General features: G+C 46.6%; 1 protein-coding gene across 13 annotated transcripts in view; it reads right to left on the minus strand.

The window, feature by feature from the left end:
• SEPTIN6 (septin 6) overlaps positions 1–23,331 on the minus strand; it is an 84,396-nt gene that overhangs the window by 36,885 nt on the left and 24,180 nt on the right. For all 13 annotated transcript variants that reach the window (XM_032258373.1, XM_032258372.1, XM_032258374.1 and 10 more), the window contains exons 3-5: positions 17,573–17,768; positions 6,469–6,655; positions 2,536–2,697 (exon numbers count right to left, since the gene is read on the minus strand). In XM_032258373.1, the coding sequence (XP_032114264.1) occupies positions 2,536–2,697; positions 6,469–6,655; positions 17,573–17,768 (545 nt within the window). The remainder of the gene's footprint in view (positions 1–2,535; positions 2,698–6,468; positions 6,656–17,572; positions 17,769–23,331) is intronic.

Below are 23,331 nucleotides of genomic sequence, written 5' to 3' on the forward strand. Positions count from 1 at the left end.
TTTGTTGGCCAATTCATAGGAGGTGGCAGCTGATGCTGTAATGATAACTTAGAGGGCAGCGGCAGCAGGAAAGTTTGCTAAAAATGGCTTTTATTACAAGGCTTTCCTGAGTTTGGCTATACCCAGGCATTATGTCATTAGGAAAACCTGATGCCACTCAACAGCAAAAAAGAAATCTGTTCCCAAAGCAGAGGCTTTCTGAAAGCTATTAGCTGTCTCCTTGAAATCACAACATTGAAGATTTCACAGCAACACCATCAACACATTGGAAGGAAGCAAATTTGCCTCTCTGCCTTCTTTATTACTCATTCCCCTAGTAGGGAAAAGTGGGGGAAGAGAGGAAAGATGGCAAGGGTTTTTGTTTTGATTCATTCACACTTAATAAAGCAAAGAAAACACTGATTTTTTTTTTTTTTTTTTTTTTTTTTTTTTTTTTTTTTTTTTTTTTTTCAGATGGAGTCTCGCTGTGTCGCCTGGGCTGGAGTACAATGGTGTAATCTTGGCTCACTGCAAACTCTGGCTCCCAGGTTCAAGCAATTCTCTCTGCTTCAGCTTCCCAAGTAGCTGGGATTATAGACGTACACCACCACGCCTGGCTAATTTTTTTATTTTTTTAGTAGAGACGGGGTTTTGCCATGTTGGCCAGGTTGGTCTCGAACTCCTGACCTCAGATGATCCACCCGCCTCAGCTTCCCAAAGTGATGGAATTACAGGCATGAGCCACCGCACCCAGCCAACCCTGATATTTAAAAATAACATCTCTTGGCTGGGCACAGTGGCTCATGCCTGTAATCCCAGGACTTTGGGAGGCTGAGGCAGGTGGATCACCTGAGGTTAGGAGTTTGAGACCAGCCTGGCTAATGTGGTGAAACCCCGTCTCTACTAAAAACACAAAATTAGCCAGCCACCTATAATCCCAGCTAGTTGACAGACTGAGGCAGGAGAATCACTTGAACCTGGGAGGCAGAGGTTGCAGTGAGCCAGGATTGCACCACTGCACTCCAGCCTGGGCAACGGAGTGAGACTCTGTCTCACAAATAAATAAATAAATAAATAGGCCAGGCACCGTGGCTCACACATGTAATCCCAGCACTATGGGAGGCCGAGGTGGGCGGATCACGAGGTCAAGAGATCAAGATCATCCTCGCCAACATGGTGAAACCTTATCTCTACTAAAAATACAAAATTTAGCTGGGTGTGGTGGCACGCACCTGTAGTCCCAGCTACTTGGGAGGCTGAGGCAAGAGAATAGCTTGAACGCGGGAGGCGGAGGTTGCAGTGAGCTGAGATCTCACCACTGCACTCCAGCCTGGTGACAGAGCAAGACTCCATCTCAAAATAAATAAATAAATAAATAAATAAGTAAATAAAATCTCTCTAGTCACCAGCAACGTTGTGGGCTTAGATCATTTATCCTCCCAGGGCCAGAGGGCTTGATAATCTCAGCACTGAATATTCCTGGGACCCCAAAGCCAGCCAACTTTTTCAGCCTTTGCTTCTTTCACAGCATCAATTGTTCTGGTGTTGCTTTGGTCTGAGACAAAGACTGTCCGCCTTTCATACAGTCCCATGGGGTCTGCCTGTCCCAGACCAGAGCAGCATCAAGGAGGTGGGTGGAAGGAGAGGTCTGAAGGCCCTGCCACACATTCTTCCCGGAGTTGGCCTTCCCTTTCCCTCAGTTTCTGGCTATTAATCTCAGCATCTTGGAGGATTTGCGGCAGCCACTACTAGGAGAAAGGAGCTGTTTTGGTTCTGGATTCTGTCTCACAAATACCTGAGACTTAGATAATCAAGAGTTGACTTGGCTGGGCACATTTGCTCACTCCTGTAATCCCAGCATTTTGGGAGGGGGGCAGATCGCTTGAGCCTAGGAGTTCAAGACCAGCCTGGCCAACACAGTGAAACCCTGTCTCTGCTAAAAAGAGAAAGAAAAAAAAATAGCTGGGCATGGTGACTAATTCTCATGCCTCAGCCCCCTGAGTAGCTGGGATTATAGTTGGCATTTGAACCCAAGAGGCAGAGGTTGCAGTGAGCTGAGATTGGACCACTGCACTCCAGCCTGGGCAATGGAATGAGATCCTATCTCAAAAAAAAAGGAAAAGGAAAAAAAAGAGTTTACTACACTAAGATGGATGGTGAAGATGTTTTGCTGCTATTTGGTAAAGTAATAATAATGAAGGGGTCAGCATGGTGGCTCACACTTGTAATCCCAGTACTTTGGGAGGCTGACATAGGAGGATCGCTTGAGCCCCGGGCTTCAAGACCAGCCTGAGCAACATAGCAAGACCCAGTCTCTATGAAACATTGAAACATTAGCCAGCCAGGAATCGTGAATGCACCTGTAACCCCAGCTATTCGGGAGGCTGAGGTGGGAGGATCCCTTGAGCCCAGGAGTTTGAGGCTGCAATGAGCTGTGATCACACCACTGCACTCTAGCCCCGGCAACAGAGCAAGATTCTGTCTCTAAAACAAAATAATGATAATCATGATAAAGAACAAATGGCCAGGGAGTTGAACCCCTGTGCTCCCACTCACGTTCATGGTTCCGTTGATCTCTGCCACCGACTCATCATCTGTAGGAAACTGATAGATCTGGACTCCATTGCTGACAAGCTCGCTGGTGATTTTGATTTTGAACTTTGTTAGCTCACTCTTCGAAATGGCATCTGCTTTGGCAATGATAGGGATGATGTTCACCTGGGAAGAGGAGGAGCAAAGTGGGGTCATTGTTAGTAAACTGCAACTGACAGCAGCATGACCTAGGACTTCCACCAGCTGCCAGAGGGAGCCGCTCAGCCCCGCAGTCTAGGGCTGGCCACTTCTGTAGCCAAATGACAATATAATAAACAGCAAGTATTAACTATGTTCTGGGCACTGAACTAAGTGGTTTACATAAATTAGCACAATTCATTCTGATGATAACCCCTCCAGGAGGTATTATTAGTACAATTTTGCCAATGAGAAACTGAGGCATAGAGAGGTTAAGTAACTTGTCCAAGGCCACAAAGCAGGTAAGTAGCAGAACTGGAGAACTGGGATTCAAATCCAAACTCAGCCTTATTACTAAGTGTCTTGTCTTGTCCTCCCCTCCCCTCTCCTCTCCTCCCATCCCGTCCCCTCCCCTCTCCTCACCCTCCTCTCTCTTCTGTTCTTTTCTGGAGATGGAGTCCCGCTCTGTCACCCAGGCTGGAATGCAATGGCGCAACATTGGCTCACTGCAACCTCCGCCTACTGGGTTCAAGCGATTCTCTTGCCTCAGCCTCCTGAGTAGCTGGGATTACAGGTGACCGCCACAATGCCCAGCTAATTTTTTTTGTATTTTTAGTAGAGATGGGTTTTTTCCATGTTGGCCAGGCTGGTCTCAAACTCCTGACCTCAGATGATCCACCTGCCTCAGCCTCCCAAAGTGCTGGGAAATACAGGCGTGAGCTACCGCGCCCGGCCTCCCTAGTGTTAAGCATGAGCTGTCTATCAGTTCAGATCCAAGTTGATGAGCTGTGTGGTATCTTGGTATCAAGGTTACTGCTTGGGAGATTTGAAGCAAAAAGGTGACAGCTGGGAATCTGTGGCTGACAGGAGAGAGGTGGCTCCTCCTTGCTACCAGTAAATTGTGCCAACCCATCAGGTCCAGGCTAGCCCCAGCCAGGTGTGATGTGGACCCACATGAGATGGCAGGGAAAAGCAGCAGGGACGGTGCTCAGCGAGGACGCACACCTGGCTCCCTTTCTGGCAGCAGACACTGAATAACCAACTCAGGTGAGGAAGAACCTCTAGTTACAATTTGATCTGAGACTTATGCAAAAAGAGGTATACTGCCTGAGTCTCATGATTAATTTCTGAGTAAGAAAAGCAAGTATATTGTTTCCTGTTATCTGTCTTAAATTAAAAAAAAAAAAAGAAAAGAAAAGAAAAGCAAGTATAAATGCCCAATTTCAGGCATCAGGAGAAAGGCCTAATACAAACCAAAAGTTCAATCCACCTAAACCCTAATCCTTGAAATTCCTCCAAGAAGGGACAAGGCTTTTACTGCAAGAAGGCAAAGAAACTTGAAATACACATGTCTTTGTGAGACAGAGCACGCTAAGGTCTGGTTGACACGGGGAGGACAGTCATTCCTGCCAGTAGACTCCAAGGGGGACATAGGTGGCACTCAGGCCCTGGGCTCTGAAAGGGGAGTCTGGGAGCTCTAGACAGGGAAGATAAATCCTGCCTCCTTTGCACTTTGGCTTAGGAGGGCCTCTGAAGGCTGATATCACACAGGTGCTGAGTCAAAGAAAGACTGAACCTTGTAGGCCCCTCCCTTGAAGTCTTTCAGGGAGAAAGGGATCAAAGCCCTTGCCAAGATGAAACAGCAGGCAGAGCCTCTTCTCCTTGGCACTTTCACCAAGTCCCCACTGGCACACTATAAACATATCTCACGCCTGTAATCCCAGCACTTTGGGAGGCCAAGGCGGGCAAATTACCTGAGGTCAGGGGTTCGAGACCAGCCTGACCAACATGGAGAAAGCCCATCTCTACTAATAATACAAAATTAGCTGGGCATGGTGGCACATGCCTATAATCCCAGCTATTCAGGAGGCTGAGGCAGGAGAATATTTGGAACCCAGGAGGCAGAGGTTGTGGTGAGCCGAGATCGCGCCATTGCACTCCAGCCTGGGCGACAAGTGAAACTTTATCTCAAAAAAAACTATGTATCAAAGGCTTAACCCAGCCCATCCACCAGGCCTGCAGCCATGTGGTTCACCACTGCCCCTATACAGGACATGCAGGGCATGGCCACATTTCAAGAGCAGCCTTTTATTCATGGGCCATGAGCCCATTACTGTGAAAAATGAAAAATTGCTCCTATTCTGATGAGAACTGAAATTCAGTTTTAAAGTGGATGTCCTACTAAATGGCTGCATGTAAATTCATTTTTTTTTTTTTTTTTGATGGGAAGTCTTGTTCTGTCACTCAGGCTAGAGTGCAGTGGTGCGATTCCAGCTCATTGCAACCTCCACCTCCCAGGTTCAAGCGATTTTCCTGCCTCAGCCTCCCCAGTAGCTGGGATTACAGGTGCACACCACCATGCCCAGCTAATTTTTGTATTTTTAGTAGAGACAGGGTTTTGTCATGTTGGTCAGGCTGGTCTCAAACTCCTAACCTCAAGTGATCCGCCCTCCTCAGCCTCCCAAAGTGCTGGGATTACAGGCGTGCGCCACCACACCCAGCCTAAATTCGATTTTTGTAAAATAAAAAAGCATGGAGTCAGAGCTAGGTCCAAATCCCAGACCCATTTCAAGCTGTCTCAGGTTGAGCAAGTGACTTGACTTTCTACCCCTCAGTTTCATCATGAGTGAAATGGGAATAATAATAGAACTCACCACCGGCCTATTGGAAGGACAAAATAAAATAATGCATATAAAGTACTCATCACAGCATCTGGCACACATTAAATAGTAGCAAAAATGTAATTAGTCTTTTTGAAGAATCCTGTGGTCAATTCTTTTGTACAGCAAATAATCCTCTAACAAGAAGAATCATTATCTAATTTATACGTGGTGTAGAATTTGCATTTTTAAGTTTTTCTTAAAGCAAGACAATGCCTGATTTCCACAGCCATCTTTCTCGGGCATGGAAGCATTATGACATGGGGTCACAGATTTGAGTGTCACAGAATCTGCACTCTACAGCAGCTAGTGATATGACAATGAGCAAGTCATTTAACCTCTCAGAGCCTCAGTTTTCTCTTCTGTAAAATAAGGATAACAATAATGTGTACTTCACGGGGTTGGCATATAACGAGGGTTTTAATGTTAGCTGGAATCATAAAAGTAATTATTGACAGTAAGAATGAAAACTTTTTTTTTGAGATGGAGTTTCACTCTTGTTGCCCAGGCTGGAGTGCAATGGCACGACCTTGGCTCACTGCAACCTCCACCTCCCAGGTTCAAGCAATTCTCCTGCCTCAGCCTCCCGAGGAGCTGGGATTACAGGCGCCCACCACCATGCCTGGCTAATTTTTGTATTTTTAGTAGAGACATGGTTTCACTATGTTGGTCAGGCTGCTCTTGAACTCCTGACCGTGTGATCCGCCTGCCTCAGCCTCCCAAAGTGCTGGGATTGCAGGCGTGAGCCAGCATGCCCGGTCCAGAATGATAACTTTCAAAGTCAAGTTTGCATGTTTGATTCTAGCCAGTTAACATTGGGGCAAAGAAAAAACAGCTTTCTATTGCCAAGGCTTTTGCCCCTAGACCCAGGGAGCCGTCTTGCTATTCCCCAGAGGGATCAGGGCAGAAAGACAACTCAGGGCTTAGATCACAAAGCGTATGATGCTGGTGCTGGGTCCGTAACACCATCTTTATGGAGGGACAGGGAATGAGAAAGAGGATGAGGATGCCACAAATCTCTCCCGGAAACCCACACTTACTTTGCACAAGAGATCAGTAAGAGTGAGCCCCCCGCCATCCCCACCCCTGCCTCCTATACCTTACTGTCCAGCTTCTTCATAGTCACTAGGTCCAGAGACTTCAGGGAATGACCCGTGGGGGCAATGAAATACAAGCAGACGTGAATTCGGGAGTCATGGTAGGTGTGCAGCACTCTTCGGATCTTCAGCTCTTCCTGCAGGTAGGCCTCGAATTGTGCGTCAATGAATTCCACGATGGGTTTGTAGCTAAAAGGGAAAGCAGGGACAGAGGCGGACCCCGTCAAAAACTTGGATCTTGACACTGTCCCTTTTGGAAGTTTCAGATGCCCTCTGTAATCTTGACTCTCTCCCATCCAGCTGCATTTCTCCATCTCCCTTCAGGGGGCCTCCGATCTTGTCACCCTGGCCACCTTCTCAGTCCCTACATGAGCCAAACCTATGCCCATCTGTTCACCTTCACCAGAATGCCCCTTTCTCTCTCCTCATCCCAATTCTGCCCTCCCAGACCTCAGGGCTCAGCTTAATGCCCTCTTCCTTCCTACAACCTTCCCCACTTATGCCAGAAAGCCCTTCTGCAAGCCATGGGCATAACAAAAAATGGCATTCAACTGCCTTTTTTTTTTGAGACAGAGTCTTGTTCTGCTGCCCAGGCTGGAGTGCAATGGAGCAATCTTGGCTCACTGCAACCTCTGCTGCCTGGGTTCAATCGATTCTTCTGCATCAGCCTCCCAAAGTGCTGGGATTACAGGCGTGAACCACCACAACTGGCTCAATTGCTTATTGTTGCTTTGCAAGGATTCTCTCAAATAGGCTGTGTCTTCCTGAAGGGCAGGGCCTGTGAAGGGCAATTCTGTGTCCCTCAGGAGGCCCCAACGCAGCATGGAGCTCACTGGCTGTATCTGTAGCGGGGCTGATTTCCTCCAAGCTGGGCTCGTGTCTTTGCTTCCTTTATCTCCCCTACAGTGCCTAGATGGGAGCTGGGTACACAGTGGGTAGCAAGACCTCTCTTTGGCCCCCTGCTGGGCAATCTTGTGAGAACACTCAGGGCTTCTCATTCTCAGTAGGATTAGTGGAGCTCCCCATTTGGCTCCCCCAAGGTCAAGATATTCTTCTGATTCTCATTTCTACCAAGGTAGTGACTTTAAAATCTAAGTATTCAGGTCAGGTGCGGCAGTTCATGGCTGTAATCCCAGCACTTTGGGAGGCTGAGGCAGTCAGATCACCTGAGCTCAGGAGTTGGAGACCAGCCTGGGCAGCATGGCAAAACCTCGTCTTTAGTAAAAATACAAAAATTAGTTGGGCATGGTGGCATATGCCTGAATCCCAGCTACTCGGGAGGCTGAGGCATGAGCAACACTGAAACCCAGGAGGCAGGGGTTGCAGTAAGTGGAGATCACACCACTGCACTCCAGTCTGGACAACAGAGTGAGACTTTATCTGAAAGAAAAGAAAAGAGAAGAGAAGAAAAGAGAAAAGAAAGAAGGAAGGAATGAAGGAAATAAATCTAAGTATTCAGGCAAAATCTGGTAAAGCTATTCCCCACCACACCCTCCACACATGGACACAGACTCAACCAGCTCACTGAGTCTCCATGCACGGCTCCTCTAGCTGGCCCCCAAGTCTTGCCAAGCCTTCTTCTTCTTCTTTTTTTTGAGACAGAGTCTTGCTCTGTCACCAGGCTGGAGTGCAGTGGCACAATCTTGGCTCACTGCAACCTCCGCCTCCCAGGTTCAAGCAATTCCCCTGCCTCAGCCTCCTGGGTAGCCGGGACTACAGGCACGCGCCATCACACCCAGCTACTTTTGTATCTTTAGTAGAGACACGGTTTCACCACATTGGCCAGACTGGACTTGAACTCCTGACTTCGTGATCCACCCACCTGGACCTCCCAAAGTGCTGAGATTACAGGTGTGAGCCACCACGCCCAGCCGCCAAGGCTTCCTAAACAACAGTCAGCCCTCTATGTCTCTGTGTCTTGGTCATCTCTAAGAAACTTCCCCTTCTCTCTGTCCCAGTCCCCTCCCAATTTGTCCCCATCACCCCTACAGCCTCTTGCTTCTCTAACTAGGACAGCTTAGCCAGCCCTGCCTCTTGTTCTCATCTCCCCTGTCTGTCTGCTGCCTCTCTGGCTGAGGGGCTGCCTCTTTTCAGGCTAGAAGAGGCTTGTCATGTGGGCCCAGGGCAGGGAGTTTTCAGATACCGCTGCTAGAAGGGAACATGATGATCAAAGGAGGAGCTGGGCCCAGCCAATGCCTCCCACCTGCAGAAGCTCCCAGCCTGAGACTTTTTCAAAGATCACCCTAGTAGAAAAGGGGGAAGTAGCCTTTTAAAAAATAATCACAGGATCCTAGATTCTAAGAGCTGCAGCCAGAGCAGAGATCCAGGTGCAGGCTATCTCTGGAGCCCCAGAGAAAAATCTTTCTTTTTGGATGGAATTTTGCCCTGTCATCTAGGCAGGACTGCAGTGGCACGATCTCCACTTACTGCAACCTCCGCCTCCAGAGCCCTAGAGAAAAATCTAAAAACATAGTCCTTTTTTTCTTTCTTTGATCCCTCTGAGCCACTGTTCTGAAGGGCAATCGCATCAAAGAATCTCTTGGTTGCAAAGATCCTTAGAAGGTTCCTGACGAGTTTGGAGTGAGGGTGGAGGATGTATCCCCTAGGCCTTTCAAATTAATTTTTGGATGATTTGCTGATTCGAAATAGTTGATCATGGCACAGCTTCATTTTTTTCTCCATTACATAACTTTTTTTTTTTTACTTTATTTTTTTGCTTTGCAGAAGGAATCAAAAGAGGAAATAAAATAAAGCTAAAAAGTACATTTTTTGGCTCCCGACCCCCGGCCCCAATATCTTGAGTGATACACTGTGCCTGTCTTACTGCAATTCCCTCTGGCTCTCAGAAGCTCTCAAGATGTACATGGATCAGACTAGCCAAACAAGCCAATCAGCCTCCAGGATTTGGTGTAGATGAATCTTAAATGGGTGACTTATCTCTGTCTTATTCATCTCTGTATCCTCCATGTCTAGCCTGCTGTCTGGAACATAGTAAAGTTTCCTCTGCTGCTCTGTGTTCCCTCCACCCCGGGGTCCCAGCGACTCATCTTCCCGCCGTCCGAGGTGGCCACCTCTCCCCCACATTCTGTTGTGCTGCTCACTGGATTCCAGTGGGTGGTAAACAAAATCCCTTACTCCTTTTTTTTTTTTTTTTTTTTTTGAGACGGAGTCTTGCTCTTGTTGCTGCAATGGCGCCACCTCGGCTCATTGCAACCTCTGCCTCCCAAGTTCAAGCAATTCTGCTGCCTCAGCCTCCTGAGTAGCTGGGATTACAGGCGCCCACCACACCTGGCTAATCAAAATTCCTTACTCTTACAGGCTACCTCCTCCCAAACTGCTTCCTTCTTCTAAGTGACACCCGACTATCGTTCAAAGATGCTGCTTTTCTCATGTCCTTCTCAACTGGAAATTTCTTCATCTCCACACCCAAGTCCCATGGAAGGGCAGAGAGGACAGCTTTCTTCTAGCTCTTGATTCCCTTGCTCACTGTGATCTCCTCCATCTTCGACCAAAACCAGCTCCAACAGACTCCATCCCTCCCCATCACATTTCAAGACAGGCATTCTTAACACAGGGACCTCCTGGGATCTAAGAACAGAATTCAGAGGATCTGCGAACTTGGATAGGGGAAAAAATACATCTTTTTCACTAATCTCTAACTGACGTTTCTTCAGCTATGAACGTAGATAACAATCTATAGTAATGTTAGCAGTACCTGTGATTTCATAACCAATAGAAATCACTGATATCATCATTTCCCATTCCAGTTGTTGCAAATAGCTCAGAATAGCATTTATACTCATTATGACATCCAAATTCTGATCATTATTAAGCCTGCATATAGATATTATTCCAGAATTGATAGAGAAGCACGTGGATTACTAAGTCACAATTTTTAAATATTTTACTAACCGTATTTTTGGTATAACTGGTATATTTTAGGCAGTTAAAAACATTCTTTTGAGAACAAGCCCATAGGCCTCACTAGATTGCTAACGGGGCCAACGACACAAAGTAACCCCTGGTCTAGACAATAATTCTTATTCATTTCGGATAATGATATGTACTATGAAGATCCTCCAATAGGGTAATGGGATATACATGTGATTGAGGGTTTAACTACTTTAAATACAGTGATCAGGGAAGGCTTCTCTAAGGGTGAGACATTTGAGCCGCAAGGATGAGGATGAGAGAGGAGATATCTGGGTGAAAAGCATTGCAGGCAGAGGAAATAACAAATGTGAGGATGGTCCTGACGCACAAACCAGTCTGACAGGTTTGAGCAATAGGAAAAAGGCCAGGGAGGTGGGGCTTGGTGAACCCAGTGTGAGTAAACTATTCGCAGTAGCCCAAAGGTGGAAACGACCCAAATGTCCATCAACTGATGACTAGATAAGGAAAACATGGAGGCCGCTGCCATGGCTCACACCTGTAATCCCAGAACTTTGAGAGGCTGAGGCAGGTGGAGTTCGAGACCAACCCAGCCAACATGGCGAAACCCCTGTCTCTAATAAAAATACAAAAATTAGCCAGGTGTGGTGGTGTGTGCCTGTAGTCACAGCTACTCGGGAGGCCGAGGCAGGAGAACTGCTTGAACCCGGGTGGCGGAGGTTGCAGTGAGCCAAGATTGCACTACTGCACTCTAGCCTGGGCAACAGAGTGAGATTGTGTCTCAAAAAAAGTGCCTTATTTCTTGTATCTCTGGCACCTCACACTGTGCTTGTCACACAGTAGACATTTAGTAGTTTATAAAATGGACTAGGTTCCCACAGCAACTTGATTCTCAGTCTTGTGGATTCTTTTTCTCAAATCTGCCCCTCCTCTCCTCAAAGCTTCTCTTTCTGTTCAAGCCCTCATGATGTCTCCCATCCTCAAGAGTTGCCCCTGACCTCCTTGTCCCCCTCTAAACATGGCCTTGTGTATTTCTCCCAGCTCAGACAAGCTTTCTTTTTTATCTGTTTTTTAGAGAAGAGGCCTCGCTCTGTTGCCCAGGCTGTAGAACAATGGCATGATCACAGCTCACTGTGACCTTTAACTCGTGAGCTGTATTCTCCTGCCTCAGCCTTCTGAGTAGCTGGGACTACAGGCGCACACCACCCCACCTGGCTAATTTTTAATTCTTTTGTAGAGACAGGGTCTCCTTACGTTACCCAGGGTGGTCCTGAACTTTTAGGCTCAAGTGATCCTCCAACCTTGGTCCCACAAAGTGCTGGGATTACAGGTATGAGCCACCGTGCCTGGCCTAAATTTATTTATGCAAGAATACCTATTCTGTCTTCCTCACAGAAAACCTTTATTTTCAACTTGCTGATTATCTTTCCAGACCTTTTTCTATGCATTTACGCGCATAAATAGAGAGAAATGTTTGTGGTTTTATTGGGGGGGGGCAGATTTACACACATGGCATCATGATCATTCTGCAGCTTCTTTTTTTTCACTTCACAAGATATCCTGGAGATCTAGTCATGTGAGTATATATTGATTTACCTCATTCTATTAAACTGCCAAGCACAATTCCATGGTATGGTAATTCCATAGTTTATTTAATTGCTCTGTTGGTCGAAATTTAGACTTTTTTTTTTTTTTTGAGACAGGGTCTCACTCTGTCACCCAGGCTGAAATGCAATGGCACGATCTCGGCTCACCACAACTTCCGCCTCCCAGGTTCAAGCGATTCTCCTGCCTCCCAAGTAGCTGGGATTACAGGCATGCGCCACCACTCCCGGCTAATTTTGTATTTTTAGTAGAGACCAGGTTTCCCCATGTTGGTCAGGCTGGTCTCGAACTCCCGACCTCAGGTGATCCGTCCACCTCGGTCTCCCAAAGTACTGGGATTACAGGCATGAGCCACCTCACCAGCTTAGACTGTTTAAATTGTTTTTCATTCAATAACCAAAGCTGCAGTGAACATGCTTTCTGTATGCTTCTGACGAGTATGTACAACTGTTTCTCTAGGCTGTATACTTAAAGGTGGAGATGCTGGGTCATAAATTATTCACATTTAAAATTTTAATAGATGCTGCCAAATTTGCCCTCCAAAAAGTCTGTATCAATTTACAGTCCCATCAACATGAATGAAATTACCTTGTGTTAGTGGATATTATACCATCTTTTAGTTTTTGCAAATCTGATGAATAAAAAATATTTCATTGTTTCATTTTGCATTTCTCTAATTACTGGGGAAGTTGAATGAGCATTTCACATGTTGATTGGACATTTGTATTTCCCCTTCTGTAAATTATCTGTTTATTTCTCGTTGAACTGTAGAAGCTCTTTTTCCATTTTAGAGAATCCTTTGTCTGTTATTTGGGCTGCAAATATCTTCTCCCCATCTGTAGCTTGTTTTTACTTTTGTTTACGGTATCTTTCAATACAAAAGGGTTTTTTATTTTAATGAATTTAAATCCATCAGTCTTTTCTTCTGTGACTTTTGAATTTTGCGTTATGATTAGAAAAGGCTTCTCTACCCCCAAAGTTATAAAAATATTCTCTGATGTTTTCTCCTTATATTTTTAGAATCTGTTTTTAGTCCAATGGGAATCTATTTTTGTGAATGGTGTTTGTGTGAGAGGGTCTCGTTTTATTTTTTTCCTAAATAGATGGACTATTTTCCCAGAATCATCCCTTGAATAGTCCATTCTTCCCCTGCTAACTTACATATGCTAAATTTCCATACGAGCAGGAATCTGGTCTTAGACTGACTTTTCTCTTCCGTTGCTCTTTTTGCTATTCCGATGCCTTTACATCCTTACTTTCCATTCACTCAGCAATCACAGTAATCTGGCTTCTACCCACAATTCCCCTCGAATTATTATTCCAAAATGTATTACTGACTTTCATGTCACCAAACCCAATGAATATTTTTCAGTTTTCGTCTTCCTGGATACCATGTATCATTCCCTCCCATATGCTGCATGATTCAGCTCTCCCTTGATTCTTCTATCAATAAAAATCATGATCCGCTGGGCACGGTGGCTCATGCCTATAATCCTAGCACTTTGAGAGGCTAAGGTGGGCGGATTGCCTGAGGTCAGGAGATCGAGACCAGCCTGGCCAACATGGTGAAACCCCATCTCTACTAAAAATACAAAAATTAGCCAGGTGTGGTGGCAGGTGCCTGTAATCCTAGCTACTCCAGAGGCTGAGGCAGGAGAACTGCTTGAACCTGGGAGGCAGAAGTTGCAGTGAGCTGCACCATTGCAGTCCAGCCTGGGTGACAAGAGTTAGACTTCATCTCAAAAAAAAAAATCATGATCATAATATCTTCAGTTTATGAGGTGAGGTGGTTACTCTGTGCCAGGTGTTTAAGCATTTTATATTCCACACATGTCAAATGTGCTTCACCACAACTCTCTAAGGTAGGTATTATTTTCATCATCATCATCATCCCCATTTTACAGATGAGAAAACTGAGGCATAGAAAATTTAAATACCTTGTTGAAGATCCCTGGGCTAAAAATATGGCAAGATGGGATTTGAATCCAGGTCTAAGACCAAAGCCTAGGTTCCTAAGCACTCCCCTCTAAGCCTGTCCTTCTCAGTCTCTCCTTTAAATGCCCTTTTCTCCAGCATCTTTTTTTTTTTTTTTTAGATGGAGTCTGTCTCTGTCGCCCAGGCTGGAGTGCAGTGGCTCAGTCTCTGCTCACTGCAACCCCCGCCTCCCGGTTTCAAGTGATTCTCCTGCCTCAGCCTCCCAAGTAGCTGGGACTACAGGTGCTGGCCGCCACGCCCAGCTAATTTTTTGTATTTTTGCTAGAGACAGGGTTTCACTGTGTTTGCCAGATGGTCTTGATCCCTTGACCTCATGATCCACCTATCTCAGCCTCCCAAAGTGCTAGGATTACAGGTGTGAGCCACTGCACCCAACCTTCAGCATCCTTTTTTATTTTTATTTTTTGAATGGAATCTTACTCTGTCGCCCAGGCTGGAGTGCCATGGCATGATCTTGGCTCACTGCAACCTCTGCCTTCCGGGTTCAAGTGATTCTCATGCCTCAGCCTCCCAAGTAGCTGGGATTATAGGCACGCACCACCATGGCCAGTTAATTTTTTGTATTTTTAGTAGAGACGGGATTTCACCATGTTGGCCAGGCTGATCTTGAACTCCTGGCCTCAAGTGATCTGCCCACCTCGGCCTTCCAAAGTGCTGGAATTACAGGCTTGAGCCACCGTGCCCTGCCTCCAGCATCATTTAAATGGTAGCTTTCCACAGTATCCGGCCTTACTCATTTCTCCTCCCAGTTTATGCACGTGCCCTTGTAAACAGGACATTCTAATGCCTGGTTTCAATGCAGTTTCACTGACATATCTATGCTAACAGCATGAAGAAAACACTGCTTTTTATTACAGATCCCTGGAGCTTACTCCACCCCTGCTCCCCAGTGAAATTTCAAGGAGGCTTTTCATTTCTACTTATTTATTATAAGTATGTATCATATTTATAATCAGGAAAAAACAATATGGATATTTTAAAAATATAATGGAAGTAGAATTGCCTCTGAGGGGCAGTATCTCTTCAGCCCTCCCAAGCCATCATTATCAAGGCATTGTCCAATGTTAGATATGTTGAATGTATGTAACTAAAGGAACTGTAAGAAATTTAATTAAAGTTTTTGAGCAATCTGCAGCTGAGATTAAGTACTCATATCGTGGCCTGAATATCCCCATTCTCCAAAGTTTAATATATTCTCAACCAAACAAGAATAGCACAATAAGCATGCCTATACAAAGCAGAGGTGGCCGGATGCAGTGGCTCACGCCTGTAATCCCAGCACTTTTGGAAGGCTGAGGTTGGAGGATCACTTGAGGTCAGGAGTTCGAGACCAGCCTGGCCAACATGGCGAAACCCCATCTCTACTAAAATTACAGAAAAATCAGCGGGGTATGGTGGTGCATGACTAATTTCAGCTACTGGAGAGGCTGAGGCAGGAGAATCGCTTGAACCCGGGAGGCGGAGGTTGTAGTCAGCCAAGATTGTGCCACTGCATTCCAGCCTGGGTGATAGAACGTGACTCCGTCTCAAAAAAAAAAAAAACCAAAAACAAAGTAGAGATGTCTTTTTTCTAGAATTTCAAATGCAAAACAGAACTCAGTTCCATTATGAAGAAGCTACATATATTTATTCATTATAAGGAAGTAAGCGTGGCTGTTACAGCTTTAAGGGGGAAATAAAAGAATTTGACATAAAGTTCCTCTAAGAAGCAAAAGAATCCTGAAACGATAAGAAGACCCTCTGCTCAAAATGATGAATGGCCCTTTCTGAGATTAACACATGTGATAACCACGTGACTTCTGGTTAAATGCAGATGGTGCCTGACCCCACCCCTTATCACATCCTCATCTCTGAGCCTCACCTACTCTTCACTCATACACATTCTCAAACCCCCACATCTTTTTTGTTTGTTTGTTTTGAGACAGAGTCTTGTTCTGCCTCCCAGGCTGGAGTGCAGTGGTGCAATCTCAGCTCACTGCAACCTCTGCCTCCCAGGCTCAAGTGCTTCTCCCACCTCAGCCTCCAGAGTAGCTGGAATTACAGGCACCTGCCACCATACCCAGCTAATTTTTGTATTTTTAGTACAGACAGGGTTTCTCCATGTTGGCCAGGCTGATCTTGAACTCCTGACTTCAAGTGATCTTCATGCCTCAGTCTCCCAAAGTTCTGGGATTACAGTCACGAGCCACCTTGCCTGGCCCCCTAACATATTTCCTAGCCCCTCTCCTATCTCTCTGCTTACTCCTGTTCAGTCCCTTTTCAGGGTGTCTTTTCCTTCGTCTGTGGATTTAACATCCCGAGATTTTCGTCTTTAGTCCCGTGTTCTTCTCACTCTACTGTGATCCCTGGACGATTTTACGTATGTCCATGGTTGGGACATGTCACCTCTACCTTAATAACCCAATCCATATTTCTAGCCTCTTGTGATCTCCAACTCTGTGTGTTCAACTGCCTCACGTAACTCAGTATTTCTCAGACAGATCAAACTCAACATGTCCAAACAGAGCTGATTATTTTGAGCCCTGGTTCTCTTATGGATTGCCACCACGTGTCCACTCTCCAAAGCCAGAAATTTTGGCCTCATTCTAGATTTTTCTTTTGCCTTCACAACCCTACACCAAGTCCTGTTGTTATTTACCTACTCAGTATTTAGCAAGTCTGTCGCCTCTTTCTTATCTCGGCACCTATTTTACCTCTGGCCTCGATGGTAAATCCCTCTGTGATCTGGCACCTGCTTACCTCTTCAGCCTCCTCTCCCCTGTTTTTCCCCAAGCTTATTCCAAGTGCTAGCCCAAAGGCAGAACCAAGTTTTTCCAGCCCTTACACTTACGCAATTTGAAAGGCTCTCTGAGGAAAACAATACAACTTTGTGACTGAACATTAGTTACAGAGTTCTGGAAGGGGCCTGTACAATCTTCATTAGCTTCACAGTGCCTCTGCCTCTGTCTAGCTGCACTACACAGAGAGAGCAAGCCGCACTTTCCTAGAACACACCAGAATCCTGCACATCACTTTGCCTTTACACAGGCACTTATCTCTGCCCAAGATGTCCCTCTCTCCCTTCCCTTGGCCACCTGGCAAAACAGTTCGTCCTTCAAGAGTCAGCTCAGGACACACATCCTTTGGGTAGGCTTCCCTGACCTCCCTACGTGGACTTGACCATTCTCACCCTTGTGTTCTCATTGTAACTTGTCCTTTATCTCGTTGTACCCTGTTCTTTACAGAACATCTTATACTCCATGGAAATTATTTGCTTAAAACCAGTTTTGCCTGTGAGTGCCTCAAGGGCAGAAACTAAGCGGTTCCTTTTTAGATGGTCGGAGCCCGACAGTACCTGGCGCAAGGTAGGAGCACAAGACATGTTTGTTGCATGGAATTGAGACCCAAACCATGTATATTACAGGCACCCTTCTTTTGGTGAAGTGAGTGGAGTGGAGCAGTTGCTGTAAACAAGGACCCTTGACAGGGCCGATGCTTGGGAGGTATCTGCTGCCCACACCATTCTGGGACGACAGGGTAGGGCCCAGTATCTGTGCTGTCTTCAAGACCCCCATGGTGAGCTCCTCCGTGTGACCCTCTACCAACCTCCCCACCTCACCCCACTGCCTTCCTTACCTGTCCTCTTTGTTGATCTGGTCCCCAAAGCCAACTGTGCTAACGATCGTGAGCTTTAGCCCCACGTTGCTCTCTTGGAGGTCATAAGTATTAGACCGGAGCTGGACACCTGGCTGTGTGTGGGTGGCTGGCTCCCCTTCGAACTTGGTGTTGAACAGGGTGTCCATGAGGGTGGACTTGCCCAAACCTGTCTCTCCTGAAAAGCAAAAGGATAAATTATGGTCTGTTCGCATATTGACTATGCAGCCCTTACATATCACGTTTCAGATATACACATGTTGACATGGGAAAATGAACATGATAGGCCAGGTATAGTGGCTCACGCCTGTAATCCCAGCGCTTTGGGAGGTCAAGGCGGATGGATCATGAGGTCAGGAGTTCGAGACCAGCCTGGCCAACATGGTGAAACCCTGTCTCTACTAAAAATAGAAAAATTAGCCGGTCATGGTGGTGCACACCTGTAGTCCCAGGAGGGGATTGAGGCAGGAGAATCACTTGAACCTGGGAGGCGGAGGTTGCAGTGAGCCGAGATCACGCAACTGCACTCCAGCCTGGGCAACAGAGGGAGACTCCTCCTCAAAAAAAAAAAAAAAAAGAAAGAAAATGAACATGATAAAATATAAAGCGAAAAGCATATAGAAGCAGACGAACTATACGATCTCAGTTAAATGAAGAAGACTGAAAGGAACTATATCAATGGATCAGCAGTAGTCATCTCAGATAGTAGAATTGAGGTAATTTTCATTTTATTCTTCCAATTTTTCTGTCATTTGGAAATTTTACCTTGAGTATACACTGCTTTTACAGTCAGAAAAAGAAATTATGTTACAAGCAGCAATGGAAAGGCATAGCTATGCCTAGAAAAAAAGACTGAAAGGAAATACAATATACTCTTACCAATGGCTATCTCTGAGTGGTGACCTTATGTGTGGTTTTCATCGTTTTCTAAGTGGAATATGTAATATGTATAGTTTCTTTCATAAAAATTAAAGGGCTGTTTTAATTTTTTTTTTTTCTTTCTTTTGAGATGAGTCTGTCTGTCACCAGGCTGAAGTGCAGTGGTGCTATCTCGGCTCACTGGAACCTCTGCCTCCCAGGTTCAAGCGATTCTCCTGCCTCAGCCTCCTGAGTAGCTGAGATTACAGGCACGTGCCACCACGCCCGGCTAATTTTTGTATTTTTAGTAGAGACGGGGTTTCAACATTTTCACCAGGCTGGTCTTGAACTCCTGACCTTGTGATCCACCCGCCTCAGCCTCCCAAAGTGCTGGGATTACAGGCATAAGCCACGGTGCCCAGCCCTTAATTTTTTTAAAAGGACAACGGTGGCCAGGCGTGGTGGCTCACGTCTGTAAGCCCAGCACTCTGGGAGGCCGAAGCGGGCAGATCACTTGAGGTAAGGAGTTCGAGAACAGCCTGACCAACACTGTAAAACCCTGTCTCTACTAAACAAATATATGTATACATACACAATTTAGGCTGGCATGGTGGTGGGCACCTGTGATCCCAGCTACTGGGAGGCTGAGGCAGGAGAATTACTTGAACCAGGGGAGGTGGAGGTTGCAGTGAACCGAGATAGCGCCACTGTACTGCAGCCTGGGCAACAGAGCAACACTCCGTCTCAAAAAAAAAAAAAAAAAAAGAAAGAAAGAAAAAAAGACAACGGCCCCTTGTCAAACAAATATCCTCTCATCCCAGTCCCCACCTCTCCTCCCTGCCAGGCCTAAACAGCCCTTTCTGGATGCCCCAAATGTGCCTCCCAGCGGTGAAAACCATAGAGGCCCCTGGCTTATCCTCCCAGCCGGGTTGAACTTTCAGTGAGACAGTTTTTAACTAAGAGGGGTGGGGTAGGGAGACCTAGCAGACCACAAATTCTTCTTAACCTTAAATTTTCAACAAACTAGCCATTTGTTTGTTTAACTACTAGGCTGTGGGATACTAATAAATCAAACCATTGGAATTTTAAAAGTCCCGAACTTCGCACTAGGGAAATGAGTAGGGGAAGGGCTTGGCAGACTGGTGAAGGTTTTGGGGGCTTATTTTTGGGAGATCAGGGGATACCAAGCCACTGTCAGGAGCCAAGGAGAGTTCAGGGAATGGGACATCACAAGAAGTCAGGAGTTGGTGACACAGGGGTTAGATAGGAATCTGATATGAGGCCACTAACTGAGCTGGCCACTAAAACCACTTATAATCTTATAATCTCTACAGATCCAGGCTGTATTTGACCCCTCAGCCCACCCCAAGTGACTCAGAAATACCAGGAATTAAAGAATCAGTAGAGAGGCAGGGACTAGGAGAGATCATATCGTTAATTACTCGGGCCTGCCCTTTGAAGACAAAGACTACCCTCCCATTTTATTCTGCTACCGTCATCCCTGTTTCTCCCTCTCCTCTCCCCAACCCAAGGGGGATGTGAGCCTTGACTTCTCTTCACAGTGGGGACTGGGTTTGCATTGGGCAAATCGTGGCCTGGCAAATCCCCCCTCAGGACCAAAAGCACACATCTGCAAGGTGGTTCAGGGCTACAGTTAGGGCTTCATGATGCAGGAACTGGAAATGTTCCATCTCCCCTCCCCGCTCGGGGTGTGTCTAGCCATGCTTCTTTTATCCTGAATAATGAGCTATGAATGCAGGAGGTGCCTTTTAAAATATCTGTCTATGATAAGAGTTTTCTATGTGTGGACAGTGAGAAAGGAGAGAGAGAGAGAGAGGAGGGAGACAGGAAGAGGGAGGGAGAACAAGGAGAACATTCAATTCAGTCTGGCTACCCAGCCCCCCAGTCCAATTTCATAGCCAGGTCTGACTAACTTGGTAAATTGCCACAGTGTGCGGAAATGGTTCCTCACACAGACCATGTTTCCAGCCAGGGTCTGCTATATCCATTAGCAGCAAAGACTCTCGGAGAAGAGGCCCCCTTTTTCCTCTCCTAAAGGAACAGGAAGTATTTGGGTCCCAGGAAGAATTTGATGAGGTGAGGCCTTTGCCATGGGAGGTGGCAGACTTGGCCAAGCAGTGGAATGTATCACGCCCCCACCTCACACAAGGTTGGGGTGCAGCTTAACTGTAAACGGGGCCAGCACCTTGGAGGTGGGAACATAGTGCGGCTCCCACATCCTAACTCACCTCCCCTTTCGAGGGCACTGAGGTTTGAGCTACATTTTAGCCCATCTTCCTATGTGCCTGATGAATTTTCCAAGTACATCCTTACTCCCAACTCCCTTCTGTTCTGTGAGCTCCCTGCCGAATGCCCTGCAGCTCCTAGGGAGTAGAGGTCCTATCTCCCCAGCACCCAGAGTGGGCACCCTGGCTTTCCAATTCTAAGAATTCTCAGAGGCAGGGCGCAGTGGCTCACACCAGTAATCCCAGCACTTTGGGAGGCCAAGGCAGGTGGATCACGAGGTCAAGAGATCAAGACCATCTTGGCCAACATGGTGAAACCCCATCTCTACCAAAAATACAAAAATTGGCTGGGCGTGGTTGCGGGCGCCTGTAGTCCCAGCTACTGGAGAGGCTGAGGCAGGAGGATTGTTGAAAGCGGGAGGCAGAGGTTGCGGTGAGCCGGGATCGCGCCATTGTACTCCAGCCTGGGTGACAGAGCGAGACTCCATCTCGAAAAAAAAAAAAAAAACAGAATTCTCAGAGAGCTGGAGATAGGGCATCTTCCAGTACCCCCAGGAGTGCCTATCCTGAGGTTCACCCAGAAGGCCTCAGGGGCACCACCACAGAGCGAGTGACCCACTCTGTTTGCACAGCTGGAGGAATGGGAGCCGGGCTAGGCAGGACAGGGAGCCAGGAGCAACAGCAGGAGAAATGACCACCCAAATGCCTGCCGGCACCAAAGGGCTGTGGAAATTAGATGCCAAATAATGAATGTCTGGAAGAAAAGAACACCCAGGTGTCTAGGAAATTGTGATAAACACAAGAGTAGAGAGGGCAGAAAGTCAAGCGAGCTCGTCCGATGGCTATCGACTGCTTCCATTCCAGTTTTCCAGCAGTGTAGAGCCTGGGAGTCGGGGAGGCTTTCTCTCAATGACTGGCACAGACCCAGCCTGAGCCTAGGATGCTGCCCCTCCCACAGCTGCCCTGGGCCCAGTACTGAGTGTGAGTGTGTCGTAGGGGAAGGCACACGTGACCTAACTGGGATCAGGTCAACAGATTCCACGCCCCTGCAGGAAGGTGGGGACTTGGCAATTAGATTCCAGCAGGAAACCTGAGGAGTCCCAAGGGGTCAATTTCTCATTCCTCCTCCCCCAGCTCTCCCAGAGCTCCTCCGAATGGATAGTAAGGTTTTTAACACATGCTCCACCAGGCAACAGGATTTCATCTCAGTTTACTTAATGTAGACAGTATTCTGGAAAAGGTTTTTTTTTTTTTCTAAATTAAATTTAAAACATATATGAGTACTATGAAATATGGTTTTTTTCAAACTATACTCTTGCAGGGCACGGTGGCTCAGGCCTGTAATCCCAGCACTTTGGGAGGTCGAGGCGGGCAGATCATCTGAGGTCAGGAGTTCAAGACCAGACTGGCCTACATGGTGAAACCCCTTCTCTACTAAAAATACAAAAATTAGCCAGGCGTGGTGGCACACGCCTGTAATTCCAGTTACTCAGGAGGCTGAGGCTGCAAAATTGATTGAATCTGGGAGGCAGAGGTTATAGTGAGCTGAAATCTTACCACTACACTCCAGCCTGGGCAACAGAGCGACATCTCGTCAAAGAAAAGAAAAGGAAGAAGGAAGAGAGAAGGACTTCTAGCCAGGTTGCCATGAAATTACTGTGTGACATGAACTGAGCCCTTCCCCCTCTCCGGGTCCCAGTTTCTTTTTCTATAAAATGAGAGGGTTGGTAATAATAGCTATTGTTTACAGACACTGCTGCAAGTTTTTAACATATATTTTCCTATTTATTCCTCACAATAAGCCTATGAGGCAAATGTTACTCTTTGTCCTCAATTTAGAGACGGGTTAACCAAGCCACTTACTAGCTGTTGAAATTTGCGCTAGTTCCTCAGCATCTCTGTACCTTACTTTCCTCATCTATAAAATGTGGAGGGGCCAGGCATCTTTGCTCATGCATGTAATCCCGGCACTTTGGGAGGCTGAAGCAGGAGGATAAGTTGAGGCCAGGAGTTCGAGACCAGCCTGACCAACATAGACCCTGTCTCTGTTTTATATTATTTCCATAGGTTTTGCGGGGAACAGGTGGTGTTTTGTTACATGAGTCCATTCTTCAGTGGTGATTTGTGAGATTTTGGTGCACCCATCACTCAAGCAGTATACACCAAACCAATTTGTAGTCTTTTATCCCTCACCCCCTTCCCACCCTTTCCTCTGAGTCCGCGAAGCCCATTGTGTCATTCTCATGCCTTTTCATCTTCATAGCTTAGTTCCCGCTTATGAGTAAGAACATATGATTGGTTTTCCATTCCTGAGTTACTTCACTTAGAATAATAGGTCTATCTGGCCAGGCACGGTGGCTCATGCCTGTAATCCCAGCACTATGGGAGGCCGAGGGGGGCGGATCACCTGAGGTCGGGAGTTCAAGACCAGCCTGACCAACATGGAGAAACCCTGTCTCTACTGAAAATACAAAATTAGCTGGGCATGGTGGCGGACACCTGTAGTCCCAGCTACTCGGAAGGCTGAGGCAGGAAAATCGCTCAAACCTGGGAGGCTGAGGTTACGGTGAGCCAAGATAGTGCCACTGTCCTCCAGCCTGGGCAACAGAGTGAAACTGTCTCAAAAAAAAAAAAAAA

The sequence above is a fragment of the Sapajus apella genome, unplaced genomic scaffold (assembly GCF_009761245.1).
Source record: "Sapajus apella isolate SASKATOON/1434 unplaced genomic scaffold, GSC_monkey_1.0 scaffold102, whole genome shotgun sequence".
Classification (NCBI taxonomy): Eukaryota; Metazoa; Chordata; class Mammalia; order Primates; family Cebidae; genus Sapajus; species Sapajus apella.